Source organism: Rhea americana, unplaced genomic scaffold, assembly GCF_003343005.1.
Source record: "Rhea americana isolate MKP2758 unplaced genomic scaffold, rheAme1 scaffold_84, whole genome shotgun sequence".
Classification (NCBI taxonomy): domain Eukaryota; kingdom Metazoa; phylum Chordata; class Aves; order Rheiformes; family Rheidae; genus Rhea; species Rhea americana.
The window spans coordinates 2,800,178-2,810,174 of NW_028187023.1; the positions used below are offsets into that span (position 1 = coordinate 2,800,178).

At 46.7% G+C, this 9,997-nt stretch overlaps 1 protein-coding gene across 1 annotated transcript in view; it reads left to right on the plus strand.

Moving 5' to 3' along the window:
• Nucleotides 1-2,575: 2,575 nt before the first annotated feature.
• PLEKHD1 (pleckstrin homology and coiled-coil domain containing D1) overlaps nt 2,576-9,997 on the plus strand; it is a 28,190-nt gene continuing 20,768 nt past the window's right edge. Inside the window, exon 1 of the mRNA XM_085323287.1 lies at nt 2,576-2,724. Coding sequence (XP_085179413.1) covers nt 2,576-2,724 — 149 coding nt within the window. The remainder of the gene's footprint in view (nt 2,725-9,997) is intronic.

Consider the following 9,997-nt stretch of genomic DNA (forward strand, 5'->3'; position numbering starts at 1 on the left):
AAAAAGTCTACTGGTTTGTCTGTGCTTCCTTAGGAATTTCTGTCTCCAGGAACTGGAGAAAAGGCACTTCTGCAGGACCCTTCTCTCACCTTATGGCTGACCCTTTTCTCTTGAAAGTGTTTTATACTGTTACTCTTTCAATCTTGAAGCTCCTGGCCAGTAGAAATAGGCTTTATATCTGACAGAAACAACACTGAGGAACCTCTAAGCTGGTACTTATTTGGTGTTCTTCTGTGAGTGAGAGAGAAAAATTTTGTAGATCTAGTGTTTTCCTGCTTTTTTCTTCAAGCAGCCCCTCAGTATAATCATATATGTGCATAATGGAAATGCCAATATCCCACTGTTATTACTATGCCCCAGACACCAGCACTTACAGAATTTGCCCCAGAAYTGTTAGCTCGTGCCCACTTTAACTYTTTCAAACACTCGACAAAAGCAAGTTGCTTTTTTTCCCCTCTCCCTGTACATTGCTTATTGTAAAGAATTTACTGTTCCTCCTCATTTCCCTCCGTGTCCTGAAGATCTCCAGAAGAGACCATACCTGTGTTCCAGTGCTCTAAGCCAGAGATGTCTTTTTCTCTTAGTCATCTTAAGATAAAAATAATAGTCTCAAGATAAAGAAGAAAAGGATGAAAACCTGCTTTTCCTCGCTGTGGGTCACGGCTATCAACTCTTGCYGTCAGCAGTGCAGTACAATGGGGATAATCCTTACGCGGGAGTTTTACGCCTTTTCGCTGTGCATTTATAAATTAACATGATACTTCGGGGTCCAGAATCTTCTTTTTATCCTTTGAGCAATATGATACCAGGGAAATTTTTTTCTGTCCTGAAACCCTGGTTGAGTGCTACTTTCCCCCCCCCCCCCAGTGCAATGTCTGTGACAGTCACTACAACATTTATACTTCTCTACTGCAAGACAGTGGTGCATTCGAGAGCTGGGGTCCAGCAGTACCTGCTGCTCTCCCCTCTTCTCCACTTTATCCCTTAATGTCGTTCTGAGATGGTCCTCAGTGCTACTCAAGGCATGTCCTCTCTGGGACCAAAAGGCCAGTCAAACCCAGGGTGAGATGAAGTAACGAAACATTGAGTTTGCTGACACTTACCTAGCAATCAACAGTGACTTTTTTTTTTATCATGAACCCATATCTGTGTTTCTAACATCAAATACAGCCTGTGAGATTGAGGCAGACAGACTGCTCTTCCTCTGTTAAGATGCTTCCGTTGCCTGCGACTATGCAAAGCTAACTGGGCCTGTGTCCAGTGTTAGGATTTATCCTATGGCACGTCCCRGGTTTTAACCTCTGGGAATGAGAAAGGACTGCTGATCTGCAAGGTGTCGTTCCAGAATATCTGGATGAACTGCCYTGGGAAAGGCTGCCGTATTTAGCAATTACAGTATCAACGTGAATACGAAGAGGATGGCACAGGCCAGAACAGGAGCAGATGCCTCACAGCATGCATGTACTTGCGTTTATATATGATACCCCAAAGCCCCGATGCCATACCAGATACGATGCAGGCAGTTCTTCCACAAGTTCTAATATTAGAGGCAGCTACAGGAAAGGCAGGATGCAGGAAGGAACAATATGATGATAATCTGCTTTCCTGGAGGTGTTACAAAAGACAGGAGTTTTTCTGGAGGACTATGTGTATCTGAAGGGAGGGAGGGTTTCAGGAGAGGGGCAAAGAGTTTGGGAACCAGAACAGAAAGCTTGTTGCATGAACAGGAGATGACTGGAGGCTCACCTGAGCCRTGTGGCATTTGCATGCCCCTCTTTTGTGGCCAAGAAAAAGCTGATACCTAAGAGGCAGTGCAGGGGCTGCCCTTGCCACAGCTCCAAGATGCAGAAAGGCACAGAGGCAGGATTTTTATTAGCTGACTCTGTGATCAGCAATAGCCCTTTAAGGATGAGCAAGACATGTGGTGTGGACACTGCCCAGTGCAGACCCAGCAGCCACGTGAACTCTGCCTGAGCTGGGCAGTGCCAGATTGGCATAGAAAAATCCTCCTGATGGCAGAGGCAATCTGATCGAATTCACTGGCTCCCACTCGCTCTACTCCCCTTTCCCTTGGGATCTATGAGAAGAACCTGTCTCCAAGCAKAAGATTTTGGGTTTTGTGTTGCAGTTAGAGATGCTTGACAGCAAAAAGACCATCGCACACTGRCTTCTATCTGGGGTGCTGCAATGTCGAGTGAAGTAACCTTCCAAGCTCGCTCTGGTGCAGAGGTATTTTGGCTTGCTTTGTTATTGSTGAGAGCTCTCTCCAGTGAGCTCTCTCTGTCTTTCTGTATTCCTGATCTCTGGCTCTCATCAGTCCTCTCTCTCCTGGGCTGGGATGTGTTCTGTCTTTAATGCATCAGGAAGTAATACGCAATGAGGAAACTCTCGTCTGTGCATCAGGGAGAGAATTATTGACCGAGTGCTGAGCAGCCAAGTTATTGATTCAAATCATAGCCCAGTCTCTCTGTCTGCCGTTCGGAGTGGCTGGTTACGACCTCCTGGTTCATTGCGTTTAATCGGATTCCCTGAGCCGCCAAGCAGAGGGGGAGAATTAGGACCAAATCCGGCTATAATGTTTGCTTCAAAATCCAACTCTGTATCCCCTTCTCCATCCATGGAACAGGCAGATTCAGATGCTCTGGACATCAGCACCAAAGTGCAGCTCTACGGAGTGCTCTGGAAGAGACCCTTTGGGAGGCAGTCAGCCAAATGGTCCAAGAGGTAAGTTGCAGTTGATAAGGGATGCTCGGGGTGCTGGGGTGGGTTATGAGCGTTCAGACTCTTTCTGAGTGCAACTAGCCAGGCAGAGATGTGGCGTGAAGCTTTGGGCATAGCTTCCCTGCTGGTCTCCGTCTGCTTTATACGCATTGCTGCCCAGTTTACTTTCTTCTGTATCCACCTGGTCCCTGCGCTGTGCCCACTTCAGGGTGGGAACAGAGACTAGCTGCCTCCCCTGGATAATCACCCTGCAACTGTTGCATGGAAGAAGGAGCATCAGCTCTTTAATTTTGCTCCTAAATTGCTTGACTCCGTTTGTTAAAGCATGTTAAAGTTCTTTGAGTTTTTTTGACTGTGAGATGGTTAGGCTGAACCGACTCTGCGCGCGTGGGAGAGCGTGTGTGTGCGTGTGTACACTCTGCAGCAGTTTGCGGAGCAGCTTCGGTTCGCCCTCGCTGCGTGGCATCGGGGTGAACTGTGAACAGCCAAGGCAGAGTCCCTTCCCTGGGGTGAAGGCTGCTCTGAATTCGCTCCCATCTGGTGCCAGGAAGTTGTAAACTGCCAACGCGTTGCATAACTGCAGCAGGGAAGCTTGAGGGTTGAAAGCATTTGCTACCATAACATCAAGGGCAGAAGTATGTTCTGTAAGACTRAAGTAACAGGCTGCTTTGAGATTTCAAGTTAGTGTAATTTCTGTATGAGGTTCACTGAATGTCTCACAAAAGTTTTTCCATGATTGCCAAACGATGGGACACGGGTGCTTTCACGGAAGCGTGTTACGGCTCTTTCTCATCGCTCGGTTGGGGTTTGTGATGGGGTTAAGCCTTCCGGCCTCCTTGGGAGGCAGAGAAGTGTCACTGCTGACAGATGTCACTGACGAATGATTCAGCCTCAGGACTTGCATTTTCACTCTGCCACTGTCAGAGAGAGATTTTGTGAGCCAACATTTACTATAGAAGTGGTGCTAACCTGCCTTTGCTGGTATTGATATCTGCAGATGAAAAAACACACCAAAAAAAGCAAAGCAATGTTGTTTCTTTTTTTCCAACATTTCCACTGGGAAAAGGCACAAATGAGTAATTAAAATAACTCAGTATAGGAAGCCTGAGCTAGCTCTGGAGCTGGGAAGTAGTGTAGCCTTTGTAGAAAAGCCTATCTCAAGGCTTTTCAGAAGACTAAAGCAACCTGCATGTGAACAATGTGCTGTTGCCTCTTTCGTGGGTACCTTTAAGCTGCTGTCTGCAGTGTAGCTGCGAGGAATCAAACCCAGCTGTGAATCCAGCTTTCCCAAGCCAGCTCTGCGTAGCAACCACAGTGCTTTCCATCTAAATCGATGGAGTTAGTGTAGCCTGGAAAACAGTTAGATGCTGTTTGGGAAGTGGTTTTGTTGCCATCTTTGACCTGTTTGCAGGTTGTATTCTGTACTGTTCCTTTTTCTTTTTTTTTTTTTTTTCTGTTAATGGTGGCCTTCCCCCACCTCCCCCCAAGAAGAGAATTTGTGCTGATGTTCCCTACTCAGCTCAGAAGCACTCATGTTTAAATAAATTATGTCTGGAAACTAGTATGACTATGTTACTGAAAAAAAGTGGACAGAATAACAGAGGGGAAGGTGTCCTCCGTGGAAATTGCATTCTTAAAAGGCTCTCTTCTTCCTCATCAAAATGTCTTACAGGCAAATGGCCCAGCTCTGCTCTTTCTATGTTATTATTTATTTAGTGCTGTTCTATTCCTAGAAGTCACCCCTGTCTTCAGCAAGTTGTAAATATTTTAGTGGAAAGAGGTGGGGGGGGGTGACCGTGGGGCAGAGATGAACATAGCTGCAACCAAAGCAAAGGAGAGCCCAGGGGAATGGGGAAAGTGGGAGATAGGTATGGGGAAAATGTAGGGCTGGGAAGGAAGGGGTTTCAGGATTAAGACGACTGGGGAAGAGGAGAAACAAAGAGGAGAGGGACAGCTGGTGCCAAGGCAAAAATGGGTTGATCCTGTTAGTAAAGTGAGTGGAGGCATGAACACGGGACTGGCAGTGTGCACGAGCGACAGCACCCTCTGGACTTACTGTTGTGAGAGGCTGGAGAAGGCCTTAAGCTACGTCGGGGTGTCACTGCACATATCTATATGTGTGTGTGCATGTGTGTATACATACATATATGTATATATACATGCACAAATACACACGCGCGTGTCTGTATATAAATTATGTATTTATAGGCTGTTCTGCAACTTCAACTTTTAGCCCTGAACCCTCTGGGCTCTTGAAAGCCAGCAGACTGGTAGACACAGTGGCCTCTAGGTCTTGCCAGACTGCATCTGTGTCTGTGCACATTGGTGCTGACTGCAGGGTGCTGCTTTTCTGACACGTTACGTCTTRGGACACGTAGTGGGTGTTTAGCTCTTGTGCTTCTGACTGCTGCTGAAGGAGGAAGCTCTCGAGTATTTGCTGAAACTCATCAGTTCCCTCTGGAACCAGTGATTTGTTGGGGGGAGTGGAGGGAAGGGATGAGGCAGAAAGGATTTGCTGTAATGTCAAAAATTTTGCATATTATTATAGATCAGTCATTATGGGGTGGATAAGGAGCAATCCATCCTTTCACCACCCCCCGCTCCCATGCCAAGCATGACGCAGCTGGTCAAATGCATTATTTTATGGAAAGCAGAAGAGATATTTCCCACTCCAGGTAAATTAAGCAAAAAATGACTATTCTTAGGTACAAGTAAGGATCTGATCTCCCAAGCAATGTAGGTTTTGTCCTAATCTTGGATTACTACTTTTTGCATCTTTAGTATTTAGGAGTAGCATCTTAAACGAGGAAGAACTTAGAAATAGAAAATAGAAGCACTCCCTGCCCTAAGGAAAGTCTGCCCAAGCTAAGGGAGAGACGAGAGCACATAACAGGAGGATCGATCACATCAGTCACGTGGACGAGTCTGCGTGGCTGTTAGAGACGCATCATCCTTACTGGCCTGGTCCTATTTAACCGGCTTGGTTTTAGACAGGCCGGGGTGTGATGGCATCTATGAGGACCACAACACTTGAGGTGAAGCAGTTGTGTTTGGAGCACTTTCAGTCCTTTCCCTTGCTCACAAAATGATCTGTTCTGCCAACTAAGCTTTTGTGGGCTGCCTCAGGCACTGACCAAGAGTGTGGTGGGTGTTTCTGGCACTGGACGGAGATGGCTGCGTTTCTCTCAAGACTGATATCTGAACATGCTGCATTTTGGAGCGTTATTTAGAAATGCCATTAGCAGGACCCTGTCTTTCCAAGAGAAGTTCTCTTCCTTCATTTAATAAATTCTTCTTTCTATATGAAGTAATATCCTTTGAAGAGAGAGGCAACCATCTTTCAAAAAATGGTGCAAGACCAGTGCAGTCTAAGCTTGGGTTACTGCTGGAGCAGCTTTGGAAAGCTGCATTCTCTGTCCTTGGTTATGGTCCTGCCCTCACCCCAAAGCTATGCCCCACTCTCAGGCAAACGGACTGTGTTGCTTCCCTCCCTCCCTTGTAGGCTCTCCATTTGGCTTGTTGTGGCCAGGCAGCATCCACCGCTTTCTGGTTCCAGCTCATGCTGTGAGCTTCTCCAGCTGCAAGGTGCCAGGACAGAAGATGGACAGGAAAGCTTGAAACTGGCATCAGAGGGTGACAGATACTGCAGTCTCTGAGCAGATCTGCTGATAAAGCTCATTTTTCTCATAGTTTTCCTGAGCTGTCCCTAGGGTGAGAGAACTGGGCTGATCTAGCGGCTGGGATTTGCTGTGCGTGCTCCTGGAGTGGTGCCCAGAAAATCACCGTTAGACTGAAGGACCAGTGGGAATGCTGCAGTTGTACAATGTAAACACTCAACGTGGGCCATTGTCACTTCAAAAAGTTTTACAAAGATTAGCTAATTAATCTCGTTAGCTATCTGTGACAGAAATAAAGCACTTTATCCCCAAAGAACAGGTATCTCCACTTGTCCAATATGAAGCTGCTGTGTCTAATCCTGGCAGATCACATCTCTGGCTTAGTATCATGTCACTGTTACTGTTCCTCTATTCTGTTTAATTCCAATGTGGTTTTAGTGGTTTCTTAAGAACAGCTGCAGCATGAAGGACCAACCTACCTGATGCTATGAAGTGCCACGATTGTCATGTGGTAGAGACATAAATCAAGATGGRTGAGCTCTCTAGGGAGCTGAGATGGGGAAGGAGAAGCTCTGGGAAGCCCCCAGGGAGCAGAGAGTGGTTCCTTGAGTGGCCAGACACAGGGTGGAGTGGCTGTGTGGCTGGGTCAGCCCCAGCAGCTCCAGGCTGGAGTCCTCCCTCAGCTGGATCTGGGGTTATGCAGCAGCTCTGGTGTCAGCGTAAGCCCAGCGCTGGTTGTGTGCCGTAACAGGCATTTGCTTCTGAGTTCATTTCAGGCTTGTTGTTCTTCAACAGTAAAGCTGGCCTGTTTGTGGTGACTTCAATGACAGGGCTGTAAAATGCGGAAAATAGGCAATAAAAATGTGGGTAGCGTGGGTATAAGCATCACCCCCCCCCAACCTTGAGCTGTGGTRTGGATTTAAGAAACAGGTTTGTTGGATATGTGCAGCATGGGGTCTAATGATGGGATGGATAGCCCAGCGGGGTGGGCCATGCACGMATGGCTCTTGTATCCGTTGTGCTGCTTGCTCAAAGCGTGCTGAGCTCTGCCAGTATCTTCCCTCCTTTCTCACCATACTAGTGCTCTCCTGGCTTTTTAAGTGCTGCTCTGTTTTTCTCTCTCTCCCCCCTTTTTTTTCCTTCCTGAATTGCTTGCTTTGCTATTCAAAATTTTCCCCTCTCTTTTTTCCAGCATTACCTCTTCTTTTCCTGGCATGCCTATGCCTAATTCTCACACGTGCTCCTTGTTTCCAGCATTTCAGTCCCAAATCTTCCTTGGGTCTCTCTCCCTGTTCCTCCTCGGCCCTCTTAGCCTTTCCTGCTCCTGCTGACCTGGGCATTGCTCCAGGTTCCTTACCAGCTTGCTCTCGAGTCTTGTGGTTTCTTCTGCTCCTCTCCCTTCATCTCTCTACATGTTGTGCTGCTTTGACTGTTCTTGAATCATTATAGGGAGATTTCATCCCAAAWGTTGAAGTTATAAAGTGGTAATCTTATTGCTTAAGTGTAGCCCCTKAGGTAAGGACAGACGAGGGAATATGGTATGAGTGTAAATACAAGGACACACCCAACAACTAACCAGATTTTCAGTGTTATTCCTTCATTATTTGATTGCAGAAGTTTTTTTTTTCCTATTATTTATTATTTTCACTCTATTTTGTATATTTCCATTCCAAATGCCTACAGATTCTCTCCATGTCTGTGAGGTCAGAGATACAAAATTTCATTAATCTACCAGAAGCACAACAATTCTCAGAGATCAGTACTATCCTTTCTTCTTGTTTCTCTTTTGCTTTTTCACTGGAACATAATCTAAAGCGTGGGGATTTTCAGGAGCACTGACCAGCCAGAAAGTAAATAAACTGCAGAGCCTGGATTTAAAGTTGTTCATTTAGATTAACAATCATATCTATTCAAAGATCAGAATGTTTACTTGTCTTGCAAATGTTTCTGAGGTKGTTCTGGCTGAAAGGACTGTTGAAATCAATAACAGACTTTCTGCAGTTTGTGTGTCATTTTTCGTATTCCTCAGTTTCTTATTTCTGCTGAGTGTCTGGTTCACTGGCTGACCTACTGGTCCCCGCACAGTCTATGGGAAAAGGAGGATCTGTTGATTAAAGATGTTGTTTTTATGCTTATCAGGCAGATGAGCTATGAGTTTCCAGTAAGAAGTCAAGTCCTCATCTGTGKTGAACTAGGTGCTAGAAACATAGTGAAGGCACAACTGCTCATGTGAAGACTTTACTGTTGAATTAATGACAAGAGATGGGAGAAGAAATGAAACAAGAAGGCACCATTCACAGAAACAGAGTGGACAGGRGGGGTTGGGAACAAGCCCTGTCTGCTCTTTGGGGATCTCTCTGATGCCTTGAACAGATGTTAAGTGACACCAGTTTATGGAGACTGAGTGACTCCCGTGGGACCAGCTCTGAGGCTGCCACAGGAGATGTGGCTGCATTTTCTATTAATGCAGATATACTGGAAAATACCAACTCTTGTCTTACACGGGGTAGAACCTACATGGATCCACTCTGTGTGCACCACAGGGTTGTCCGATGTGCTAAGTGGGCTTTGTCTGACAGTGTCTTAAAGCTGTGGGAACAGTTCAGCCCTGCACCTTCTCTGGGATGCTCCTTGGCTTCCCTGCCCACTGTCATGAGGCAGCTGTTCTGGTCTCAGCCTGTGACCCTAGTAAGAGGTTTGAGATGGTGGTTGCCACCGCAGGGAGAGCGTATTGTGCCACAGGGACGGTCCAACTGCCTGTTTGTGCTACTTTTCACAGTAGCATGGAAAGAGTAGTCATCCTGTGCTTGGGGTCGCAGGCCATGCCAGCATGTTSGGGCCAGTTAAGACTTTTAACTTCAGTTCTAATTGAGTGTAATATCAATGGAAGGATATAAAAATAGCTCTAGAAATAGTACACTGAAAGAGGGGACTTCTACCTTGCTGCATCTCAGTGATATTTCTGGACCAAATGGATGACATCTGGAATGAATTAGCCAGCTKCTTTGCTTGCCCCACAGCCTCCACTGCATGAAGCTGTGTTTTTGCCTTCCAGTATGTCATCACCACTGCAAGTTTTGTGCAGCTCTCCTGTCTCCCCAAACGGGTAGTGAGCATATCTACTGGGCACAGCTCTGCTGTGGGTGCCAGGCAGTTCTGGTTCACTCTCCTTTGGCTGGTCAGGACACAACATTGAACGCTGTGTCCTGAAGCCACCAGACATGCTGAGATCAGCACACCATCGCACTGGTGAAGGCACGAAGGAGCATGGGCAGCAGCTGCTGGAGAGGCCAGCTGAGGGAGCGGTTGCTGTGGTCCCTCTGGGAGGCGCACTGGGACACTAACCACGGCTGAAGGGAACATGGGTCCCGTAGGTGAAAGGTGAGTAGCAAGTGTTCCTGCTCAGATAACTTGCTGAGCAGGCTTCACTTCAGACCCTCTATTARCTAAATAAGCTCAGCACTAAACGTTGATTTTTTTTGCATTGAGCCATGCTGTTCTGTCCGGAGAGATTTTGCAAGACCGCTCAGGAACAAGCAGTGAGGTGGGCAGCCAACCATGATGTTCACGGAGTATGAAGCAAGAGGAAAATGTCCTGCTGAGACAGCAAACTGGTTTCTACTCCCCATCTCAGTCAGCAGGGACAGGTATAGATGAAT